The following is a 26842-nucleotide window of genomic DNA, read 5'->3' on the forward strand; positions in this document are numbered from 1 at the left end:
TACATTTAATATTGTGAATCTCTTTATTGGGTTCAAAAATATGAGTAACTTTTAAATTCATGTTAAAAATAAAATTGCGAAATTTGCAACCAGTTTAGTATTTAGCCACATACATTCTGCTATTAGAGTAATGCTCTCAGAATTAAAATTACAAGAAAATCTGTAGTCACTGCTGAGTATTTAGTTTTCATGCTGTCAATAATCAAAAACCTGTGAACTTCTTATAAATAAGATAACTGCTCTATTGCAAACAGATGTACACGTAATTATTTCATTCACACACTTATTTCCTTACATGTTGTTTGAGCTTAAAAAGCCACTGAACAATAAGGATCCGATCACTTATAATGTCTTAAGTTTCCCTGATCATAGTCTTAAGACTCATCATTCATCACATGGATGCAAATATAAGAGCTTTTGACCAACAACCTACTAGATCATACAAAGCCTTCTGCCACACCTTAATGTGAATATATTGCCACATGTAATCACAGTTATGATTTCATAGGTACAGCTCAGCTTTCATATGAGAGAAAAAACACTCTCACACATCTAAATCATCATCAGGATCATCTTCATCCCAGTCATCAGATTCTTCCAGCTTGTAAAATATTTCACCACCACTCTTTTTTGATTCATCGTCATCTTGCTTCCTGAAAAAAGATACAACAGTAGTTAATATCAAGATATAAGTGTTCAGAAGTGCAATATGCAAACTATTCACAGGTCTCCAATATCCAGTTTAAATTTCCATATTGCTGCAAACAACTTTGTTTGCTGTCATATTTTGCAATGAAGTGCTTCATTGGAGAACAAACTGAATGCTGAAGTCTCTTTTGGGAGCATTCAAGACAAAAAGCACTGAAAAATAAAATGCTTACAAACATACTCAGACAGGTAACATTGCTGAAAAGTACTGCCTCCAAATTTGTTATGTGAAAACTCTTACAACTGGTGAAATAAAACACATGTTATTAACTTTCTACATCTTTATTCTTTCTATCTACATATCTGTAGCCCTCTGCCACTACATGGCTCCAAATTGTAGCTTGTAACATTGCAGTCTTGAACTCAAATGTCAGTGTGTGAGAATTCGCATCCTGTAATCGAGTTTGAAATTCAAAGAGTTCGTTCACACATGGAGCACCCTTTCCTTCAGCATGACAATGTGACCACAATGAGCACTGCAACAATCCTATGCCACAGGTTCACTGTCATCGACCATCCTCCATATAGTCCCGACACGGTCTCATCTAATTTTCATCTGTTTTAAAAACTTAAAGATCACCTTCAAGGATTTCATTTTGATAGTGATGAAATGGTGCAAGCAGAGGTGAGGTTGTGGCTCCATCAACAAAATCAAACATTCTACAGAAAAGGTATCAACAAACTGGTCTCACAATGGGAGAAATGTGTTTGTTGCCAGGGTGACTATGTTGAGAAATAAATATATAAAAATGAAGATTAAAGAAGAAGAATGTTTATTTTTTTTATTTAAAAATCTTAAAGAATTTTCACATAAAATATTCAGAGGCATTACTTTTCAGCACACCCTCGTATATACCTTGACTCATTCAATGTTGCTCATGGTTCTCCTTCTTGGTGAGATCTACAGAACAGGATGATTGAATGAAGTCAAATCTGCTCATGTAAGCCTACTATGTGAAGATCACTAATTTCCACAATGCTACAGTGTAGGTGATATACTTGCACCATTGCCTCCTCCTCAGGGTCAATAGTGTGCCTATAATTCATGGATTGCTGCAACGACTTCTTGCGCAGTCTATCTGAGAATGTAACCTGTTTAAAGTGCCACTTTCAACAGCTATAGGCATCAACAGTGACTCATGCTTTTGCACTGTAAGACACCGGAAATATTTGGATCTGAACCCATACACTGATGCATACAAAAATGACTTTGAATTTGTGCCAACATCTCTCCATTTTTCAGCCAAACTACACAAAAAAAAATCCACTAATGGGACTCAAATCATGTGCCTGTTTGTAAAGTGTTATCACACTTTACAATTCTTAGCTGTGGAAGAATGAACGAACGACTGTTAGGGTTTAACAGCCCAATTACAATGAGGCCAACTGAGTATAAGATTAAATTAAGAAAAGCATTAAGAAGGAAATCAGCCACGTTCTTTTTAAGGGAATCATATCAGAAATTGCCTTAAGAGATTTAAGGGCACCATGCAAAACCTAAACTGGATACACATACAAGAATATGAATTGGTTATCTCCAGAATGCAAATATAGTTGGTTATTAACAGAACTTCTGTAGTTAAAGTCGCATACTACTGTTCAGTGGAAAACAATGAGCACAGAAATGAATACAATTTCTGTGAAACTAATGGAAACTGCTGTCATCTTCAGTTGTGTTGGAAATGGAGTGATGGTCAGCCAGGAGTGACAAGGGAACTGGACTGCCTACAGTTAGAGCTTGATAAATACTGAGACATTTTCACAGAGTAGTATGCTCTGTTTGACAGCCATGACATGGAGGAACAAGTATATGCATGCAGACTTAGTTGTAATGTACAATGCATGCTTATTAACAACACTACTTCAATGAATGGACCCAGAATATGCTGCAGAACTGATGAAACTTGAATTTTAAACTTAAAAAAAAAATCTGTTTGAAACAATGTATGTTGTAAATTCATGATTATTAGAAGATATACAAGGAACAGCAGTAGTAGCTGTGGTCTTTGTGTTACATCATTTTTAGGCACTAAACCTGTGTCAGTCTGTGGTGCAATAAATAAGTATTTTATTGTATTGGTTCCATCATTAGATTTGATTAACTAGTCAATCAGCCCCTGAGATACATGAGAAAAACCCAGACTTTCATTACAGGTAGAGATTATGCATTCAAGATGGCAAAAATCAAGAAGTTAAGTATATGAGTTGTAGCAATGAAAGTTGGTTACATTTTAAGCTCAAGATCTATTACCTCTCAATATTTTCTGTAGGAGGGCTCTATTGTTGGTTACTTGAAATGTTATCAAACAAGAGAAAATTTGTGCTCAATGACAGCAAATTTCTATATGCTATTCATCTAACAAATGAAAATTAATTTAAATCACAAATGAGTCCTGTTGATAGTAAAGGTCAGCTTCAGATTCTATAGATAACAGTTTAAATAATGATTATAAAAGCCTGGTAAACTTCACATAGACAATGCATACATAATTATGATTTTCTACTGTGGTTCAATTTACCGAATGTATGGTAGGACAAGCTGGTTTTTAGCTTCTTTCTCTGCTGCACAAAGCTCTAAGTTGAACGTTGATTTTGGTTCATTCTGGACATCAGAAGTTACTTTTTTCATAAAATCAACTTTTGTGCAACTTACTGAAAATTCATCATTTATATGAAATTGCTCCACCTACAAAAGAATCAACAATTACATATTGCTAATGGAGAAAATAAAGCAAGAGACACACAAGAATATCTCTCTCTCTCTCTCTCTCTCTCTCTCTCTCTCTCTCTGTGTGTGTGTGTGTGTGTGTGTGTGTGTGTGTGTGTGTGTGTGTGTGTAAACGCCATAAAAATAAAATAAACCCAGCTGTAGGGAGATTGTGCAATCACTGGTTTCAAGGAAAATAGAAGTGTTCTGTCATAAACTCACTCAGTAAATGTACCAGCCATACTACAAATTGTTTCATTTTCTAAAACTGATGAGACAAAGTGAATTCCTAAAATCAATGTGGCTCAAAGCATGCCTTTCTTTAGTCATGTGATGAAAGTAATCAACAGCATCAAAAATTCTTCCAACAAAATAACCTTTTGCGATCCAATCAGTATCTCCAATGTACTTGCTAATACGTAGCTGTGGTCTGTGTGTTACATCATTACTGCCTAATTGATCGATCTTATCAATGAGAACGGATTAGTTTTAAATCCTTCCCTAAATGCTCTGCTATCACCACACACTCCAGCCCCATCATTGAGACAAAGCATTCTTAGGCAGGGAAAGAATGATCTGTGAAACCAAACAAAATCAAAGCATCTGAAGCTTAGCAGTTGCTGTCCATGACATCATGATACATTTTCATGTCTTTCCTCTTTACTTTCTCTGTTGCCTTCCACAGGCTTATATTCTCCACTTCACTACTTATAGACTGCATTTTAATATAATCTTCTAATGTATCTTTACCAGCAGGCCTGAATTTGTTACATAGTTTAATTTCCTGTCTATCACCACTGTGCTTTTATTTACCTTTAACTTCCATTCACATTATGATTTTTTGTTTATCTCTCATTTTTCTCTGATCAAGTGCTAACAGTTCATAACTAAAATTCTTATTCTCAACTGTTAAACGCATTTTTACCTTTCAATCCTTACTGTATGTAAGTCTCACTTTGCCTGAGCCTTGTGATAGTTTACTCTTCATTACATCACCTTTATATCCACTTTGGGCAACTTAAATTAACATATGGTTAAATGGCAATAATTATAACTAATTGATTTTTCTAGTATAGGTCTGACAGAATGTAAATACTTTTGGGTTAAAGGAGACCACTCACCAACAAGCAGACACACAGTGACGCATTTCAGCAGGTGGAGTAGATTGTGTTGGGTGGGATGGGTAGAGAGAAACAGAGGCAGGAGGCAAGGAGAGGGGTTGGGGTGAGTGGCTAGTGGCTTGGTGGGAGGCAGCAGTTTGCTGGGTAGGAATGAGGGGTTGCAGGAGCACTGCCTAGGAATATGATACACGGTTGTCATTGCACTCTAAAGTTGATGCCAGAACCTGAATTTAGGAAGAGGCGACAGGTCACAGGTAGGGGAAACTGTTAGGGGAGGGTGTGGGGACAGTAGATCACTGGAGATAAGAGGCCAGGACATAGAGGGCAGTACAATTATGGGAGTGAAGGATGTGTGGCACAAATAACTTTCATCCGCATAGTTCAGAGACACTCTTCGTGAAAGCTCTTGGTGAAGGGAAGGATCCAGATGGCCCATGTTGTGCAGCAGAAACTGAAACTGAGCAAGTTATGCTCAGCTGCATGTTGTGCCACTGGATTGTCAACTTTGTTCTTGGCAACAGTTTGCCAGTTGCCATTCATCCTAGTGGACAGCTATTTGAAAGTCATACTGACATAAAATGCTATGCTGTGTTTGCAGCAGAGATGGTATATGATGTGACTACTTTCACAGTTGGCCCTGCCTGGATAGGGTAGGATGACAGGAGTGGAGTAGGAAGTGCTGAATGGATGCATTGGGCAGGTCTTGCACCTGGGCCTCTCACAGCGACATTATCCCTGTGACAAAGGGTTGGGAGTGGGGGTGGCATAGGGGTGGACCAGGATGTTGCATAGGTTGGGTTGATGACAGTAAACCACTTTAGGAGTGGGAAGGATCTTGGTAGGACGTCCCTCATTCAAGGGCATGATGAGAGATAATCAAAGCCTTGAAGGAGGATATGTTTCAGTTGTTCCAGTCCAGGGTGATACTGGCTCTCTCTCTCTCTCTCTCTCATTTTTTTTGGTTGTGTGTGTGTGTGTGTGTGTGTGTGTGTGTGTGTGTGTGTGTGTGTGTGTGTGTGTGTGTGGAGGGGGGGGGGGGGGGCACTTCTCTGTAGCTCATTCTCGGAGATGGTGGGAGGATTTAGGTATGTGAGGATGTGGCATGGGAAATCTATTTGTGGACTAGGTTCAGGGGGTAGTGCCTGCCTATGGAGGCCTACATGAGACTTTCAACACACTGCAATGCAGAAAAGTCATCCTTTGGTGGCAAGGCTGTGTGTGAGAAGTGAATGCTTTCTCTTTCAAAATGTATTATATATAGTTTTTGGAAAAACGAGGTTATTATTTATTTGTTCATACGATATGATTGTCTGGTGTTGGCCATTTATGTATTTTTATGTCACTCCACCCCACTCCTACCTGACAGTGGGGATGAAATGTCATAGGAGCTGTCACTAACCAGTCAATGACCCCAGAGGCCTTTTGATAATGAAACTAATGTTAGATATTTCATACTATTTTCCATGGTCCTACCTCCTTTCCTACATCTAGGGGATGTCTTACCCCCCCCCCTCCCCCTCCCCCAGTGTTTTTCAGATTGCCAGTGATATGTATTACAAATCCAGTTGACATTGCTTCCCACATAATTTACAAATTTACATGCCACCACCACCTTCCCATCAAACGCCCACACCCACCCCTATAGGCCATCTGTCATTAGGTCTTAGGTCTTTAACCATTCAGTCTATCAACTCCAAATATTATGAGTATTAATAGTATTTAGTATCAGTAGTATTACTTTTGTCTTTTTTCAGAACCACCTCCACCAAACCCCTAGGGGAAAAATATCATTGGTTGGAACAACGCGCAATCAGCTCAGCAACAGCTATGGATTCTACACAAGTATTAGTCATTTTTTATATGCCATCCACTTCCCACGCCTACTCTTGCTTCTAGTTGGACTAGGAGTGTCTTCTTAACACCCCTGCTCCCTTCCAAAACCCCAATATTTTTCTCTGCAGTAAGTCATGTGCATACTAAGTTTGGCTGAAATTCCTCCGCATGTCCCAGAGTTATGCTTTAAATGCCAGTTGCTTTGTTCTTCAACTCCTTCCTCATTCCTAGGAGTTCTAGGGCCCATAGTATTTTTTCCCCAGATACATTTACTGAATTTGGTTGAAATTGCTCCAGGTGTTACAGAGTTATTCTTCCATAACCGCATCACCAGAAACAAACACATATATAAATACATTAGACACAAACATAAATCAATTTAAGTACATAAATATATAATAAATAACTGCTACATGAAAAAAATCTCTCAGTCCCATTCACAGGTAAGTATTATATATACATTAATTAAAAGGAAGAAAAATGTACCGATTTTGATATTTTGCCAGCTGTTTTTCGGTGGATTGTAGTGGCTACAGGTTTTCCTTGTACTGCAGATATCTGTATATAAGTAGATGCAAGATGTTTCAACTGGGCTATAGTCAGATCCCGATTCATTAGGACATCTTCGTGAACCAAACAAATCATCTGTTTAACACTGACACCTGTAAGACGTTGGTTTTGTTGTAAACTGTTAGAAAGGAAAACAAGTCTGCAACACAAAAACATAAAGAAATATGCATCACATAAGCTCTAAAATTAAGTGTTATGCATTTTGAAAGACCGCAAGAATAAGGAAACAGTAGAAGAGTAAAAATGACCTAGAGTATTTCTGCTAAGCTAAAGAAAGTTTTCCGACAACCTTCTAGTGCATCTAAAATGGAAAGTTAGCAATCAGTGATAAACTAAAGTTTTGAATGAAGGCAGTGGACACGTACTTTAGCAAGCAAGCCAACTAGCATGTCCATAATTACTGGGAGAAATGTAAAGAAAAACAAATCAATCAGGGAACAAATTGGAGTGGAACAGGTAATTACAACTTACGAAAATGACATGGATGGAGCTGGGAGAAGTAGCCAGGAAATTCTTTGCAGAATTTTGAGGAAAAAGAAAAGATTGAGTCAACGACATAATTTAAAGTGGGTAGCAGGTGTTGGGAAACACAGAAGTGCTACACAGATATGTACAACTGAAGGCCTCAATGCATGAAAAATTGAGAAGAGATCTTTATCCATCAATGGTTGTCAAACAGATGATGATTATAAATAAGAACACCAATACCTATCACAGTAGTATGATGGTAGGGTAATCAGATACAAGAAAAATTTACAACTGTATCTTTTTTTGAACATACTATTCTTAATGTTCAATTCGAAATAAAAACAGGTAAAATGAAGTGTGTGAACAAGCAGTTGCACCAAAAGATTCATATTTGTGAGCAAGCCATAAAGTACTGCCCATGAGAACACAACCAAGCAACAAAATGAATTTGTTTCTTTTACTTCTATGCTTTGCAATCTTGTATTAGGTGAACTTTTCTTCCAGCTATTATGTATTTATCTCAGTGACCAGTTGATGACAATCACTAGAAGACTAGGAATAGCTCATTCCCTTGTGCAAATATTTACATCTTTCTGTGTCAACAGCACAAAGTATTATGAGAATTTTACCTATGGATATTCTCCAGATAATCTTTTGCATATATCTTTTCTTGGTGTGGATATGCTTTATCTACAGCTCTGTCCTTCGCCCTTTTTCTGAGAAAGAAGTAGTATAGGACTACCCTCTTCCATCTAGCACCACTAATGGAGGACTACTTATTAGCCACTGCCTTTGACCTTCCTTTTGGAAATGGCTTCTGTAGAGCACTGTTGCTCTTTGTTCTCTCTCCAAGCCGTATGCGAGTTCTCACTTTTGATAAGCAAGAAATTCTAACAGGTAGAAGAGTTCCCTACAATTAGCTGGGAAAGAATTTTTCATCCAGGCTGTGTAATGTATGCTTAAGCAAGTACAAAACAGCCAAGTAACAGCACTAGCTTCAAAGTCTGCTCACTGATGAATGACCTCCCAGCACTGTCAAACTTACTACTATATTGTTAATCTATGGCCCGTTGTCCTTGTTCAAGATTACCATCTTCCTCATGATATAGGCAATGACTTGAAAGATTCCTACATTCCCTATCACACACATTGTTTCCACTGCCTTATCACGCAGCTTCCATAACTGGGCTTATGACACCAAGATGGATGGAAACATTAACCAGTTCCCAGCTTGGGAATTAAGTCCATATCCTTTCAGCCTATGACAGTCTCCCAGGGATGCACGTGCAATAACAGATTAAGGAATGTTATGGATGAAATCAGTGAATTTTCAATTACCATTGATAAATAAAATAATAATAAACAACAATACAAATTTACAGATTGGAATCAGAAGTGTAAATAGAAAATAATTTACGCAGATTAATTTCTGTTCATATGTGCAGAGGAAGGGGCTGGTAAGAGCAAAATATTCTGACAGTCTTTAGCAGACACAGATTATGAGGTCAAATGGGCAAGAATAGAGGAACTGTGGATTTATTTAATGACAGGTACTAACACTCTTAACTGAAACCTATTAAATTATTTTTGAATTTCATGAAAGCATTTTAATTCTGCCAGATAATCTAGAACATATTTTACAATCTGTCAAAAAATGTAGGACAATTTGGATCAACCAAAGTTTGTGGTACCACCTATCTCCTTTGACCCGTGCAGTAACTGTGTAGGGACATCATTGTGGTGCAGTGTATTTCAAGTGGATCATGTTTGCAGAGCGCATGTTGAATTGGTGTTCTCTAGTGTGGGATGTTTGATTCTAAATTGTTTGTGTGCTTTGTTAGTGATTCATTGGACTTCCTGAATGCTATTTGTGAGAATAATATTGGAGGAGTTTATAATGGTTTTTTAGTTATTTTGATGTCGGCAGCTTTGAGCAGCACATCTATTTTCAGGTTTGGAATTTGTAATGCAGTGTGTTGGTTATGGTTGAGATTTAAGTTTATGTATCAGTTTTGTTAGTTATGGATTGATAAATAGATCCCTGCATGCTGCAATAGGGGACGACACATCAAGCATGATTAAATTCCTACAGTTGGTCAGTTTAATTGCTGAGTGTATCAACTGTTAACATTTGTCGAGAACATATGAGACTGACCAAAGTTGCTGCATCTCGAACCAGGGATCAGTGTACGTGGAGCCGTCAACAGGACGACATATGTCATTCTATCTGGAGGGGATCCTAGTTTGAGAGGTACAGCATGACCATTCAAGAGATTGTGTTGATGAAATTTTTGCTATCAATAGATTGCTCGATTTATATGTAAGCTGACTTTGGTCGATAAGTATGTTTTTATTTTATATTGAAGTGTGTATGGTATGTGTGTTTATGAGCATAATTGTGCGTTTCTTGTATACTGAAATTGGTACAAATGCAGTTTTTCATTTTTTTTTTTTTTTTTTTTTTTGAGGTTATGTTTTTAGTTGTTGGTAATTACGCTGGATTGTGAATGGTAGATATCATGGGGTTTGTTCTATGAACGTTGGTGAGGGTATGTTTTCAATATTAGTTATAAGGGCGAGCTGTGGTAATGCTGACTTCGTAATAGTTATACATGTCAAGTGAAGTGTTAGATAGTGGAATTGTCTAGTTGTGTCTAGTCTTGTCATAGTGTGGATTTTGAATGAGCTATGTACATCAAATCAAACAGATCGAGTTAAATGTTCAACAGCAGTTTTTCAGATGTTTTCCTTACTGTAGTTTTGCTGAAGACAGGATTTTGTTTGCCTGATTTGTTTTGGTATGTCTTAAGTTACTAGCATTATGATATATTTAGTTTGTCACCACCCAAAACCCACTAATTCTCATGGCTGCCTCACTAGTTTCCTGTTATTTCTGAAATTAAATATTTTTCACATTTGTGTCTATTTACATGTGTAATAACAGACATCCTGGTCACCTTATTGTATAAGCTCGATATAGTGATATTCACCAGATTGATAACAGTTTGTGTCAAAGCAATGGATGGTACCATTATTTTTGGTTTTGCCAACAGTTCAGTATATTAGCATACTTACCTTTTAAGACTGATGATGAAAGGATGTTTTGGAGATCCCTGTAACACTGATTCAGCCCAGTTTTCAGAATAAATGATGACAGTGAATCAATACACAATATAAATTCTTTTCCTTGGCTAGATGCAGCCAAATGGGATAATTTGTCCACCAAACTTACAGTTGAGCTGGAATTCTCTCTCGAGTCTAAAATATATTTGATCACAAAAATGCAAAATCAGTTTACTGGAAAAACTATGATAATGTCTTATGAATTTCAGTATAACACTACTAATGAATACTTGTATAAGATTATGTCATTACAAGTAGGTTCATACGTAAGCTTACCTACATAAACTACATTACTGAGTACCTGTCCAATCTTCTTCACATGAGAAAAAATCAAAGAACTGTAGTATCTCCACACCTTCACATGGTTTGAGTCTTGCTATGTTGTTATCAAGAGCTAAAATACACACTGTATTTGGTCCTGAAGTAGCTTGTTTGACAAAAGATTTCCAGAGGCATATTCCAGTGTTTTCAACAGAATCTGCAAAATTATTTTTTATCCAATGTGGTAGATAGAAACAATGACAACAACAACAACAATAATAAAGGAAATTACACTTCATACTTTACATATATGTTTGTAATGTAACACGTCCTGGTTAAGTATCCCAGTCAAACTACGCAAAATATTCAATGTACGGCTCTCAGGCCTGCCACCAGATTACATTTTATGTACCCCTCGAGGAAACTCTCGACATTATCAGCAGGTTGCTTATTGTTACTGCTGACAAGTTTCAGTAACAAACAGCCACCTTCCACAATTAAATCAAATTTCTAGCTTCTGCACTCCTTTGTTATTTTTACCTCAAGCGTACCTAATGTAGACAGAATGTTACACTAGCATACAACAAAACAACCAGATAGTAATGCAAATTAAGGTGAGTCATTCAGAAAGAATAATGTGGTTATGTCAATTACTAGCCCAGTGTTGATGCTTACAATGAAACCCCATCACATCTAATAAATCTTATATACAGAAAGTAAGAGAATCATGCTCACTTGATTACTGGTAGTATAACCAATAGCAGGCTCTATGCTAACTTTAATACACTTTATTATTTCAAGTTGCTAAGGATCAAAAAAGCAAAGTTTGTTCTCTCACATGCCAAGAACTGAGGATGGAGTAACACTGATGATTTCAACTAAGAAACTATCCCATAATATCAGCATAAATTCCAATATATACATAATAACACACTAATTACTATTTCTGTGTCATTTGGATGATGGCTATGATTGTTGCTGAAAGAGAGACTGCTTGGTCATCAGTTCTTTTGATGAAGGGGTGGTCTGCTCGCCAACAATGGCACGACGAAAATAAGGTAGCAGCTTACCAGTATGCTGAAGGTCTAGTTACTGAAAGAAATGAGTTGTCCACATTAAATAAAATGTTTGGTAGATAGAGAATCTGACTGAAGGGTGCTGTTGTAGTAAAAATGATACAGCCGTTCAGTGGTAGACAGATAGCTGTATAAGCTGATGGTTGGTTGGTTGGTTGGTTGGTTTGAAAGAAGGGGGGAAGGGACCAAACTACAAGTTCATTGGTCCCTTGTTCCTAATAAAACAATGACACAAGTGTGAGAATAAAACAGACGAGACACATAACACAACACGGAAAAAAAGGAAAAACCACAAGAACGAATGACAGGCAATGAACACTAAAAGGAACAAAAGAGGAAAAGAAAACAACAGAGAGACGCTAGAAACAGAAGAGAGTAAAACAAGAAAGCAGATAACAGTGGCTGGCCGACCATGAGAATAATAAGGATAAGCCAGCCACTCTGCAACACATTAAAACCTCCACCATAAAAGCACTAGGGTGGAGGACACAGAGGGACAAAGGACGTGCGCTAAATGATAAAACCCACCCTCGCGAATAAACTGTAAAACTAAGTCAGCCAATGAGGCGTTGTCAGGTAAAATGAGCGGCAATGAGTCCAGTAACTCAAGATTTCGTTGCTGGCCAGTCAAAATGGGACAGCGCACCAGAATATGGGCCACTGCCAACCAGACGCCACACCGACACTGAGATGCAAGAGGTAACCGTGGGTCGTCCAAGTGTGGCCAAAGCGGAGCCTGCAGAGGACAACTGATTCCCTGCGAGAGGTCCGCATGGAAGTCTTCCACACACTCGTAGTCTCCTTAGTGACACGCAGTTTGTTGTGCGTACTGTTATGCCATTTAGTCTCCCAAACTGAAATACCCTGTGGCGTAAGTCAGAACGCAGGTCAGGTTCAGAGATGCCCATCTCCAGAAGCGCTTTCCATGTAGCCTGTTTGGCCAGCCTGTTGGCAAGTTCATTGCCTGGGATGCCGATGTGTCCTGGGGTCCACACAAACACCACTGAATGACGGGACATGTCCAGGGCATAGATGGACTCCACCAAAGGATAGCAAGAGTAGTACTGGCCGATAGCTCATAGGCTGTTCAAGGAGTCAGTACACAGAAGAAATGATTCCTCGGGGCATAAGCGGATACACTGAAGTGCACGAGATATGACCACCAGCTCTGCAGTGAATACACTGAAGCCGTCGGGCAAGGAATGCTATTCAGTATGGCCTGTGTGGACAAAGGCAAAGCCAACATTACCATTAGTCATCAAGCCGCCAGTGTAAACCACTTCAGAGCCCCGGAACACTTCAAGAATCGAGAGGTGACAGCGTAGAGCCACAGGGTTAATGGAGTCCTTAGGGCCTACGAAAGGTCCAGGCAAAGCTTTGGCCTACAGCAACACCACGGAGGTGTATGTGAATGGACCTCGAGGAGAGGTGGTGAAAGGAAGGACTCCAGTTCAGACAGAAGCTATCGCACGTGAACCACAATCATTAGCCCTGACCTGGGCCGCCTATTCGGAGGTGAACTGCTGTGGTTGGGAAAAGAAGATGGTAATTAGGATGTTCAGGACAGATATTAATGTGTGCAACATAACTGGCGAGCAGTTGGGCACGTCTGATCTTCACTGGAGCAACTCCAGCCTCCACCAGTATGCTTGTCACTGGACACGTCCTGAAAGCTCCTGTCGCTAGTCGAATGGTGCAATGAGTCGAACAAACGCAATGCTGAGGGTGCCACCAAACCATAAATCACACTCCCATAGTCAAGGTTGGATTGAACAAGGGCTCTGTAGAGTTGCAGCAGCGTGGAGCGATCTGCACCCTACTTGGTGTTGCTGAGGCAGCTACTTGGTGTTGCTGAGGCAGCAGAGGGCATTGAGGTGGTGCCAAAACTTCCACTTAAGCTCACAAAGATGAGGAGGCCAAGTCAAATGAGCACTGAAAACCAGACCTAAGAATCAATATGTCTCCACTACAGTGAGTGGAACGTCATTAAGGTAAAGTGCTGGTTCCGGATGAACAGTACGACGCTGACAGAAATGCAAGACACATGTCTTCATGGCGGAAAACTGCGCCCTGTGGATGTCTCCCTGTAGGCAACGCTCAGCAACACCAGTACTGGAGCAGCAGTACGAAATGCAGAAGTCATCTGCATACAGAGAAGGTGAAACGGAGTGCCTGACAGCTACTGCTAGACCGTTAATGGCCACTAAAAATAGAGAGACACTCAATACGGAGCCCTGTCAGACTCCATTCTCCTGGATATGGATAGAACTGTGGGAGGCACCAACTTGGACACGGGAAAGTACCGAGCAACAGGAAATTTTGGATAAAAATCGGGAGCTGGCCCTAGAGCCTCTACTCATACAATGTGGCAAGGATATGATGTCGCCAGGTCGTGTTATATGCTTCATGCACCAGCAACCAGGTGCTGGTGTCTGGAAAAGGCTGTTCAAATGGCAGACTTGAGGAACAAAAGATTATGAGAGGTGGAAGCTGCCCTGACATGGAGCCAGAAGGCCACTTGACTCCGGGACCCAACCCAACCGCCGACATACCGTGTGTTACAGCAGCTTACAAAGAATGTTGGTGGGCTGATAGCTATCCACATCAAGTAGGTTTTTACTGAGTTTGAGCACCGGAATGATGGCGCTCTCCCGCCATTGCGATGGAAAGATGCCATCGCACCACATCCAGCTGAAGATGATGAGGATATGTCGCTTGTAGTCAGATGAGAGATGTTTAATCACCTGGCTATGGATCCGATCAGGCCCAGGAGCTGTGTCGGGGCAATGTGCAAGGGTACTGAGGAGCTCCCACTCTGTAAATGGGGCGTTATAGGATCCACTGTGGCATGTAGTGAATGAGAGGACTTTCCCTTCCAGCCGCCATTTGAGAATGTGAAGGGCTGGGGGGTAATTCTCCGACACAGAGGCTCAAGCAAAGTGCTCGGCAATCATGTTTGCATCGGTGGATAACACGCCATTTATCATAATGCCGGGAACACCTGTTGGGGTCTGGTACCCGAAAAGACGTTTGATCTTTGCCCAGACCTGGGAAGATGACGTATGGCACCCAATGGTCGAGATGTATCTCTCCCAACGCTCCTGCTTCCATTGTTTGATAAGTTGGCGAACACAGGTACGGAGCTGTTTAAATGCTATGAGGTGCTCCAGGGAAGGGTGCCACTTACGCTGCTGTAGAGCTCGCTGACGCTCCTTAATTGCTTCAGCGACTCCTAACAAGCACCAAGGGACTCCCTTACACCAGGGCACCCTAAAAAGCAAGAGTTCACGTTTTCTGCCGCAGAAACAATTGTTGTAGTCACCTTCTCAGCCATGACATCGATGTTGCCGTGTAGGGGAGATTCAACGGCGACAGCAGAGGTGAAAGTTTTCCATTCCCCTTGTTTAAAGCCCATCTGGGCAGGCGTCCATGGGTCTGATGCCGGGGCAGTGACAGGAAGATTGGGAAATGGTCACTACCACACAGGTTGTCATGTGCTCTCCAGTGGATAGATGGGAGAAGCCCTGGGCTGCAAATTGATAAATCAATGGCCAAGTAACTACCAAGAGTTACACTGAAATGTGTGGCGGCCCATGTATTTAAGAGGCAGAGGGCAAACTGAGGCAGTAAAGTTTCAACATCTCTGCCTGGGCCAGTAAGAACGGTGCCACATCACAAGGGGTTATGGGTGTTAAAATCTCCCAAAAGTAGGAAACGTTTAGGGAGTCCATCAATAAGTGTAGCTAATACATTCAGGGGTACTGCACCATCTGGAGGAAGATATACATTGCAGACAGTTATTTCCTGCGTCGTCCTTATTTTGACAGCCACAGCTTCAAGAGGGGTGTGAAGGGGCACAGTTTCACCACAGACTGAGTTTAGGACATAACCGCAAACTCCACCTGACCCTCGATTATAGTCGCTATGGTTCCTGTAATATCCCTTATAGCTGCGGAGGGCAAGAGTCCACATTGCCAGGAACCAGGTTTCCTGGAGGGTAATGCAGATAGCAGATGTAAAGCTTAACAGCTGCTATAGCTCAGCCAGGCGGTGGAAAAAACTGCTGCAATTCCACTGGAGGATGATGTCATAGTGAGACTGGGAAGAAATGGAACATTCAATGAGGCAGTTTATGCCTCAGAGTACCTGCTGCCACCGACTTTTTGCCTGATCAGTCTATAGCCATTGTGTCTGAGGGTCTGGCGAGACCTAGGTCCTTGGCAGACGCCAAAATCTCCACGCCATCCTCAGACACAGAGCTTGTAGGTAGAGGTGGTGTGGGTGCCACCACAATTTCCTTGGTCTTAGAGGCCTTCTTTTTGGATTTCTCTCACTGCTCCTTGGGTTTTCCTGGCTGGGATGACTTCACTGGCTCAGTCTTTGGGACCGAGGATGTGTGTGAAGCCCCACAACCAGCTGCTTTTGAGCTCTTCAGCCACTGTTGAGTGTCATCCTTCCCACTAGCACAAGCCTGGGAATGGAGTGACCCAACGGACCCCTTCCTAGCGAGAGAAGCCGAAGAAGACGTACACTTCTCCAGCTTAGAAGTGGGGAAGGGCATCCCCGATGGTTGGGGGATGGGGGTGTTGTTTGTTCCGAAGTATATAGTGTGGGAGCAACAGGGAGGGAAAAGCCCCCCACCATCAAGACGGCAGGTGTATTCTTCTGGCTCTGAGAGGTTACTGGGGTTGGTGAAGCTGATGGTGCCAGAACTGTTGTAGTGGCGGCGTAAGATTATGTCACACATACAGGATGCAGGCATTCAAATTTTCTCTTAGCCTCAGTGTAGGTCAATCAGTCCAGAGTCTTGTACGCCATGATTTTCTTTTCATTCTGGAGAATCCTGCAGTCTGGCGAGCAAGGCAAACTGTGCTCTCCACTGTTGTCACAGATGGGAGGCGGGGCATATGGAGTATTGGGATGTGATAGGCGTCCACAATCTCGACATGTGACACTGGAAGTACGGCGGGAAAACATATGGCCAAACTTCCAGCACTTAAAGTACCGCATTGGGGGAGGGATATAGGGCTTCACATCACAGCAGCAGACTATCACCTTGATCTTCCTGGGTAATGTATCATCCTAGAAGGCCAAGATGAAGGCACTGGTGGCAACCTGATTATCCCTCGGAGCCCGGTGGACAAAATGTACATCTCGCTGCTCTAAATTGGCATGCAGCTCATCATCAGACTGCAAAAGAATGTCCCTGTGAAATATGATACCCTGGACCGTATTTAAGCTCTTGTGGGGTGTGATGGTTACAGAAACATCCCTCAGCTTGTCACAAGCGAGTAATTCCCGTGACTGGGCAGAGGATGCTGTTTTGATCAAGACTGACCCAGATCTCATTTTGGACAAGCCCTCCACCTCCCCACACATTCTCTAAATGCTCAACAAAAAACTGAGGCTTTATCATCATGAAAGATTCGCCATCAGCTCTCGAACATACAAGGTACCGGGGCAAGTAAGATCCGCTGCCATCCTTAGCCTGACGTTCCTCCCATAGTGTGGCCAGGGAAGATAACAATTTGGGGTCGTACTTATGTGCGTTGAATTGAGCACGTGAATTTAGAGACTGCTAGTGTTTCACCACCAGCAAGAGATGATGGGCTACGCTCAATCACTTGTCATCCACCCTGTTGCCACCCACTCCGACCAGGGGCCCTCCCCACGGGTGCCACCCAGCCGCAGCAAAGGTCACCTGGTAGGATGGCCACTGCCAGGAGTCCTGATGTCCCAGGGGGATGGGCATCTACCCCTTGGCATATAAGGGGAGTTAACGGCCCAGGCATCAGCAGAGTGATACCTGTGTGGTCAGGGGGCTACAACCAACAGGGTACATGGCGGCCCCACCATAACGGACTGGCTACCCTGCTGGGTATCAGGTCCGGTCATCATCGATGCAGAAAGTGACACTGCATAGTGCATGGTGGAAAACGCACCCAGGAAGCTGTCCTCTGCCAAGAGATGGAGAATGAGCAGCACTGAAATGCGATGACGAGAAAGTGGGCTAAAGACCTCAATGCATGATGGACACTATGCATTATGTAAGGTGCCCTTCCCCAATTGGCTCACTCTCCAAGAAAATTTTGAAGAATGGAGGTCAAACCCTACAGGGGACCATCACATAAAGGCTAAAACGTGTGAAACTCCTTTTAGTCTCCTCTGACGACAGGCAGAAATACCTCGGGCCTATTCTTACCCCCGGACCTGCAGGGGGGTGCAAGCTGACACTGGGTTTATGTGGCTGTTGAAATATGAGAATGAATGTTGACTACTGCCATTATTAAGCAGGGAAAGGTTATCAAAGTCAGTACCAACCTACCAAAGCTTATCAATAACTACAGACATAGTAGAATTCACACAAGCATTCCAAACTCCAGATATTGGAGTAGTCACCACGAAAAATTCCTTCAGGATACTTATGTAGTCTATCTGTCAGATAAAATAGCTTATAGTTATCAGGATAGTGATAATCTTTCCCAGGTTTCAGTATAAAACTGACAATGGCCCCCGACTGGGGGTGGGCAAGGTGGTATGGAAGCCTCTGTTTTCCCATATACAGCTGCAAATTTAGAGAATTAACTCTTTTAGCACCTGGTTTCAGTCATTTTAATTTAGATTTGAAGATGAGCTAGTTTGCCTATCTTGGTGTTCATCATGGTGGGCATGCTGGTTGAAAGGTGAAGACACAGGAAAAACTGTCACAAATGTCTTCTTGGGTGTTTCACTGGATTAGGGGGTAAGGGCTGGACTACAAACTGCTAAATTTATAATGGAGCAAGTTCCATACAATACACTAAAATTAGTAGGTTTTTCCATAAAGAGAATGTAAAGATTCGAGATTCATGATAAACCATTCAACAAGTTTACCTCTGCAGGAGTAATTTCTGCTTCTCAATAGTGGATTGAGCATACTGAAGTCCCCTAGAAATAAGATGGACAGTTGTTTTAGTAAATCATGTCTATCTTGTAGTAGGGCCACCTCATTGAAAAGGGGGGGGGGGTGGGGAGTGGGGGGGGGGGGAGGAGATATGTGTTACATCTATTGCCTTGATGGGTATTAATATGCAATATTTACAGCCACAGCTTCTAGGTTAGAATTTAGGCACACTCACTCACTACATAGGTCAAACAGGACCAATGAATAAACATCTTGAGAAACTATGTCAATATTTATATAGTTCTCAAAGCATATGTAGTAATTTCTAATGGAGGTCTGGTGGTCTCAGGTGAGCCTTGTTTCTTGCCAACAGCTACTAACTAGCTAAAAGACAAAACCCATTACATAAAGGAAGATTAGAGTCTAATGTCCCATTGATGATGTCATTAGAGATGGAACAAAAGCTCACATATTTTTTTAAGTTGTAGGTCTTCTGACTAGTTTGATGCCGCACCCCTCAAGTTCCTTTCCCGTGCCAACCTCTTCATCTCAGAGTAGCATTTGCATCCCATGTCCTCAATTATTTGCTTGATGTATTCCAATTTCCGTTTTCCTCTATAGTTTTTACCCTCTACAACTCACTCTAGTAGTTATACCATGATGTCTTACCAGATGTCCCATCATCCTGTCCCTTCTTCTTGTCAGTGTTTTCCATAAGTCCCTTTCCTCACCAATTTTGCAGAGAATCTCCTCATCCCTTAACTTATCAGTCCACCTAATTTTTAACATTCTTTTGTAGTACCACATCTCAGCTGTTTCTATTCTCTTCAGTTCCAGTTTTCCTGCAATCCATGACTCACTGCAATACAATGCTGTGCTCCAAACGTACATTCTCACAAATTTATCTCTCAAATTAAAGACTATGTTTAATACTAGTAGACTTCTCTTAGCCATGAATGTCCTTTTTGCCAGAACTAGTCTGCTTTTTATGTCCTCCTTGCTCCATCCATCATGGGTTATTTCCCTACCTAGCCAGCACAATTAAATAACTTCATCTACTTAGTGATCCACAATTCTGATATTAAGTTTCTCACTTTTTCCATTTCTGCTACTTCTCATTACTCTCAATCCATATACTGTACTCAGACTGTGCATTCCATTCAACTGTACGTATAATTCTACTTCACTTTCACTGAGGACGGCAATGTCATCAGCAAACCTTATCACTGATATCTTTTCACCCTGAATTTTATCTCACTCTTGAACCTTTCCTTTATTTCTGTCATTGGATGGACTGAACAGCAGAGGCTAAAGACTACATCCATGTCTTACAGCATTTTTAATCTGAGCACTTCGTTCTTGGTCTTCCACTCTCACTGTTCCCTTTTGGCTCTTTTACACATTATATATCATCCATCTTGCCCTATAGCTTACCCCTGTTTTTCTCAGAATTTCAATCATGTGGCACCATTTGGCGTTGTCAAAAGCTTTTTCCAGGTTGACAAATCCTATGAATAAGTCTTGTTTAGTATTGCCTTCATTATCAGCTGAAATGTCAGGACTGCCTCTCTGGTGACTTTACCTTTCCTAAAGCCAAACTAATTGTGTCATCTAACACATCCTCAATTTTCTTTTCCATTCTTCTGTATATTTTCTTGTCAGCAACTTGGATACATGAACTGTTGAGCAGATTGTGCAATTACTCTCACTCTTGTTGGCTCTTGGCAGTCTTCAGAATTGTGTGGGTGATATTTTTCCGAAAATCAGATGGTATATCACCAGACTTATAATACATTCTACACACCAATGTAATAGTAATTTTGCTACTTCCCCCAATGTTTTTAGGAATTCTGATGGAATGTTGTCTACCCATTCTGCCTTACTCGATCCTAAATCTTCCGAAGCAATTTTAAATTCTGGTTCTAATATTGCATCCCCTACATGTTCTTTATCACATTCTGTTTCTTATTCTATACCATCATCACACAAGCCTCCCCCCCCCCCCTTCATAGAAGCCTTCAGTGTACTCTTTCCACCAATCCACTCTCTTCTCTGTGTCTGACACTGGATTTCCCATTGCATTCTTATTGTTACCACCCTCGCTTTTAATTTCGCTGAGGTTGTTTCAACTTTCCTATATGCTGTGTCAGTACTTCCAACACTCATTTCTCTTTTGATTTCGTCATTTTTCACACAGCCGTTTAACATTAGCTTCCCTGCATTTCTTATTTATTTCATTCCTAAGTGACTTGCATCTCTGTATTCTGGAATTTCCCTGGACATTTTTGTACCTGCTACTTACATCGATCAACTGCATTATTTCTTCCTTTACCCACAGTTATCTTCTTTGTACCCATGTTTTTCTTTCCAACTTCCGCAATTGCCCTTTTTGGAGATATCCATTCCTCTTCAGATAAACTGCCAGCTGAGCTGTTCCTTATCACAGTGTCTACGACCTCAGAGAACTTCAAGCATCTCTCTTCATTCCTTAGTACTTCAGTATCCCACTTCTTTGCGCATTGATTCTTCCTGACTAGTCTACTAAACTTCAGCCTACTCTTCATCGCTACTAAATTGTAATCTGAGTCTATACCTGCCCCTAGGTAAGCCTTAAAATCCAGTATCTGATTTCAGAATCTCTGCTTGACCACGATGTAATGTAACTGAAATCTTCCCGTATCTCCTGCCCTTTTCCGGGTACACCTCCTCCTCTTGTGATTCTTGAACAGAGAATTCACTATGACTAGCTGAAATTTATTATCTCTCTTCTCTCATTCCTAGCACCAGGCCGATATTCTCTCGTAACCCTTTCTTCTGCTCCTTCCCCTACAACTGCAGCCCCAGTCCCCCATAACTATTAGATTTTCATCTCCCTGTACGTACTGAATTAGCTCATAAACTTTCTCTATTTCTTCATCTTCAGACATCGACATGTATACCTGAAGTAATGTTGTCGGCATTGGTTTGCTGTCAATTCTGATGAGAACAACCCTGTCACTGAACTGTTCACAGTAACTCACTCTCTACCCTCCCTTCCTATTCGTAACGAATCATACTCCCATTATACCATTTTCTGCTGCTGCTGCTATTACCCTATCCTCATCTGACCAGAAATCCTTGTCTTCTTTCGATTTCACTTCATTGACCAGATTATATCTAGACTGAGCCTTAGCATTTCCCTTTCCAGATTTTCTAGCTTCCCTATCACTTCCAAACTTCTGACATTCCATGCCCTGACTCCTGGAGTATTATCCTTTGGTTGGTTATTCAGTCTTTTCTTCATGGTCACCAACCCCTTGACAGTTCCTCCCAGAAATCCAAATGGTGGACTAGTTCAGAATCTTTTGCAAATGGAGACATCATCATATAACACTTTTGTTTTTAAAATTACAGACCACATGTCCTGCAGATACACATTATGTGCCTTTAATGCAGTGCTTTTCATTGCCTTACATCCTCATTCCACTGATCATTGCTGATTCTTCCACCTTTAGGGGTAGTTTCTCTCCCCCCCCCCAGAACAAGAGAGTGCCCTGAATCTCTGTTTGCTCCTCCATTCTCGTTGACATGCTCATTGGCTGAATGAAGTATTCAGCCACCTTTCCTGATGATTTTTATTCAAAATTTAAGTGGTGGCAGGATTCGAGCCAGGGACCGAGGACGTTTTGACTACTTTTCAATGACGCTATCCCCACATCATGGGTCCACTTGGATTAGGGAAGGAAATTGGCCATGTCCTTTCAAAGGAACAGTTCTGAGATTTGCCCATTTGCCTTAAGTGATGTAGCAAGATCACCTTGAGTCCATTACAATTGTGCTGCAAGATTACATGGTTAAAATCTTGTTAGTTTCTCTCTTTCTCAGTATGTTTTTTGCTCTTCCCGGAGAATGGAAGAAGATCACTCTGCAAGGTGTTCTGTTGCCTGCAATGGCTCTTTTAGCCATTGGCTAATATCTGGTGAAGAGCCAGCTTTATAAATATCCTTAGGGTAAAATTTCAAAGACTATCTCTACAGAAGATGGGTTGTGTTTTGAATAGTTGAACAGCATCAGGAGAGCAAGATATGGTGGGCTTAAGTGTTGATTTTCAAGACTTCTTGCCATTACTGACAGAGGATCTTACTTTTGGGGATTTACATGTGATCGTATGCTTGCGCACATCACTTTGCTTTAGTTTTGTTATGGTACTGCAATTTCATCCATTGTTCTGGCTAAACACAAACACCAGTGTGAAACAATACTCTACTGACAAACATGTGTAACAGTGAAACCATCTGTTACAAACTGAATATGTTGTTTCTGCAGTCTTCAGTCCGAAGACTGGTTTGATGCAGCTCTCCACCTACTCGATCCTGTACAATCCTCTTCTTTTCTGCCTAGCTATTGCAATCTATAGTTATTTGAACCTGATTACTGTAGTCTAGCCTGGTCTTCCTCTACAATTTTTATCCGCTGCCGCCGTCCCCCCCCCCCCCCCCCCCCAAAACCACATTTCCTTTATTATCAAACTGATAATTCCTTGATGCCACTGGTTGTGTCCTATCAACTAATCTCTTTTGCAGTCAATGTGTTCCATAAATTTATTTTCTCCCCAATTTTATTCTGTACCCCATTGTATACTATTTACTGTTTTACCTCAGGAAAACATCTGCCCCTTGAGTTGTCTCTCCCTGACCCCCTCTCCCCTCCACCAGAAGCAGCTGTGATTGACTGATTGCTGGCATCTACCATTCACCTCATTCAAACATCAATCACAAACTTATTTCAATATATATAGGCCTATACAATTCAGTGTCCCATCAAGGAAGAGGTGATTATACAGAGCACAGACACAGGTTTGGGAAGAATAGGGAAAGAGATTCCACGCAACTCCTTTGACCTGTGACATAATGGTGGTGTGATATATGACATCACTATGGCACGGTGTTTTTAAGTTGGTTGTGTTTGTAGATGTTGTATTTGATGTGCCCTCTGGTGATTGAAGGAGACTCGCTGAATTTAACATGTGGTATTTGATTAATTTGAGTTTCGGTTGTCATTGTGCTAACAAAGTTTTTAGTTCAGGTAGTTCGTGTGGTAATGTGGATTGTGAAACTGTTTTCAATGAGCTACTAAGGCTTTTTGGTTTGTGTGTTTGGCATTTTAGTTAGGTCTGATTAGTTTGGTGTTTTGCAGAAATAAGTGTAATTTTTATTGCTTTTTAATTAGATATAGATATGACAAGTGAAGTTCACAAGTAGGTGCTTTCTTTAGGAGGTGTGTGTGTGTGTGTGTGTGGCGGGGGGGGGGGGGGGGGGGGGACCTAGATAGTATTGCTGGAGGCTTTAGCTGGTAAGTAATTTTTGTTTTGGTTTTATTGTTTAGTAATTGTGATGTTTCGTCTCTTGTATATTTATGGTAGGTTGGTTGTGTTTTACTTCATATAGGGAACATGGGGTATTTGGTTTTTTGAGTTGGTGGAGTTATGGTTTCACTTTTTGGAGTTGTAAGCGCTGAATTTTTGGTACCGACAGCTGTAACTGAGCTATATTGGTCAAGGGAAATGTCCAATTCCTGTGGTTTCGTTGCTGCGGCGAAATTTTAAAATTTAGTTTTTTTTCGATATTACTTGTTTTCAGATGGTGCAGTGTTTTTATTGTTGCATATTTAGCTTGTCCCTGGCCTACACTTCCAGTTTTCAGCGACTGTCCCGTGAGCTCCATTTTATTTTTGGAACGACACGTTATTGCGTCATTTTTATTTTTGTTCGCGTTTGTTGGTGGATGTTTATAGTGACGTCATAGTCGTCATATTGTATATGCTGTAGTATGATGATTGGTTTGTGGGGTGCTTAACTGCGCTGTTATTGGCGCCTGTACTAATTCCCAACCTTTGCTCAGTCCAATCTCGCCACTGTCACAAATGATGATGAAATGATGAGGACAGCACAAACACCCAGTCATCTCGAGGCAGGTGAAAATCCCTGACCCCGCAAGGAATGTATATGCTGGAACTAGCCGTTTCCGTCATATTGATATCGTCATGAGTAAAGGTGGCGGTGGAATCGGACGCTTCTGTACGGCCCACAGTTCTTACTAAAAGTTGCATTTTGGCATTTTCGTTACAAGGCATTTAGGGATTAGGTGGGCGGGAGAAAAAAATGTGTGTGTGTGAATTCCTAAGGGACAAAACTGCTTAGGTCACTGGTCCCGAGACTTACACAGTAACCGAACCTATGCTAAGAGTAATACACACACCATGCCCGAGGGAGGACTCGAACCTCCTGCGGGAGGGGCCGCGCAGTCCGTGACATGACGCCTCAAACCGCGCGGCGTGGGCAGGGATTTGAACTGCTGGACTCCCAAATGGAAAAAAAACACTTTTCCGTCTTACAAGGTGGCAGTTTTACTTAGCTTATTAATCGTCTCTTGACTGCTAAACACTCAAACGTGCTTTGTTCGTTGGATGGAGCCTCCATCAGTAGCCCACGTGTTCTACTCGTTTTAATAGCATTAGAGGAGTGAAATTTTGGTCTCACGAGATCTTAGGGAATTAAAAGCCCACTTGCGCAGAGCCTCGGATACCCAAAAACGATGACAAGCATTCGTATGTAATAATTTCGTAGGAATTTAAATCAAGCCAACCTCCACTATCAACAAAAGGCACATTTTCCATAAGCATTACTGAGACCGCAACGGTGCAAAGAATCCTAGAACTCCCATAAACTTTCAACAACAAACAAAAGATTAGTTACTTTTATACCGGAAACTGATGTCATATGTCACGTGCATTTCATCACAGTGTCCTACCGAGCACTACTGATGAAAGGTCACTACACTAGAACTAGTCATACTACCTGTTATGGGTTTCGTTATGTACGTGATCGTCCGCATCCTACAATCTTAAATCCTACATGCCTTCACTTTTCCTGTCTACATACTTTGCTTGTGAATGGGCAACGTACAAACAAGTTTTGCAATTGAATGTATCAGAGTACTTCATTCGCTTGGAAGAAACTTACAACATACTAAGCCTACCTTGAATAATTACCAATCTCGACGGCAATTTTCGCGTTATTATGTCGAGCAACATTCCTCCCTTTCTTAGCTTATGCGCTTCGAAATCAAAACAATCCCATGTAAACAGACCAGCGACTCTACTCAGTCAGTAACTCATCTTAATCGCCAATGAGGTTAGAGTCTCCAAGACCATTTCACAAGTTGGTACCACAGACATAATATAGGAGGATGCTAAGTTCACCCAACCTGCATATGATGTGACGTCATTATGACGTATATAGTATATACGCTTTAGTCGATTAACACACCTATCGACTTTTACGAACGTTCGAGATTCTAAACTGTCGTCGGCTAGTGATTTGTTTTGACACGTACGATTCTGAAAACAGCTCAGTGTGGCAGCGACGGGTTGTATCCCCTGCTACAGTAACCCCCCCCCCCCCCCCCCACAGCGTGTATGTATTTCGCCAAAATAAAAGAGCTGGATATTAATAGAAATATTCCTGACCGTGGCCTTGAAAACACCACGGACAACACGTTTCGTATAAAAGTGAAGTCTTCTTATGTCCCGAGCAGGTTAGATTGTGTGATTGTTGTATTGAATTCTTACGCCGAAAATAATATTTATTTATTATCAACATTTTAGTATGGTTCCATACAATTGGTCTTGTCAGTACATATTAGATTGTAGCAGCATACTCTTGCTGACTTTTTTTTCTTAATTTATATAGCTGAAAGAGAACTCGTGCAAGTTTGTTAGCTAAGTAATTTATATGTCCGTCCCAAGATAGTCTTTTATTAACCATAATTCCAAGTAATTTTACACTCGGACCGCAGAGACAGTTACCTTAGTGTCCAGTAATGACTTGTGTGTAGAATGATTGAATTTCGAACTTAAAAAGAAAAATATGAGGCATTGTTGCAGAAAAGTCGTCGACCGGAGATGAAATACGAGGGGAAGTGGATTTCTCAATGTAATCTTAACCAAAGGTTAGTGTCTAGTACTGATTGTCGTATGAAATGATTGAATGCAGTGTCAAAGCATTCCATGGTGGTACGATAAACCAGACGTACTGTATATTATGTCATGTATA

The 26842-nt window shown here is 41.2% G+C and overlaps 1 protein-coding gene across 2 annotated transcripts; it reads right to left on the reverse strand.

Moving 5' to 3' along the window:
- On the reverse strand, positions 1-25969 carry LOC124777733 (elongator complex protein 5). Of its 2 annotated transcripts, none has more exons than XM_047253233.1 (6): positions 25586-25696; positions 10832-11008; positions 10483-10665; positions 6856-7031; positions 3228-3394; positions 1-653 (listed from the first exon to the last, which is right to left on the reverse strand). In XM_047253233.1, the coding sequence occupies exons 1-6, from the start codon at positions 25620-25622 to the stop codon at positions 545-547; spliced, it is 849 nt and encodes a 282-aa protein (XP_047109189.1). In that variant the 5' UTR covers positions 25623-25696; the 3' UTR covers positions 1-544. The 2 variants fall into 2 exon arrangements, with proteins under 2 accessions (XP_047109189.1, XP_047109188.1); XM_047253232.1 differs by lacking the exon at positions 25586-25696 and adding an exon at positions 25767-25969 and having other exon boundaries at positions 4-653.
- Between the last annotated feature and the right edge of the window lie 873 nt (positions 25970-26842).

This window comes from Schistocerca piceifrons, chromosome 2, assembly GCF_021461385.2.
Source record: "Schistocerca piceifrons isolate TAMUIC-IGC-003096 chromosome 2, iqSchPice1.1, whole genome shotgun sequence".
NCBI classification, from domain to species: Eukaryota; Metazoa; Arthropoda; class Insecta; order Orthoptera; family Acrididae; genus Schistocerca; species Schistocerca piceifrons.

Bases quoted from the DNA above. Each gene is read 5' to 3' on its own strand.
- LOC124777733 (XM_047253232.1), bottom strand. From the start codon at position 25,821: ATGTTGCTCGACATAATAACGCGAAAATTGCCGTCGAGATTGGTAATT. The intron at 11,009-25,766 runs GTAGGCTTAGTA...ATAATTTTGCAG, and splicing joins GAGATTGGTAATTATTCAAG to ATTCTGTTGAAAACACTGGA. The intron at 654-3,227 runs GTAAATTGAACC...ATCTTTTTTCAG, and splicing joins CTTGTCCTACCATACATTCG to GAAGCAAGATGACGATGAAT.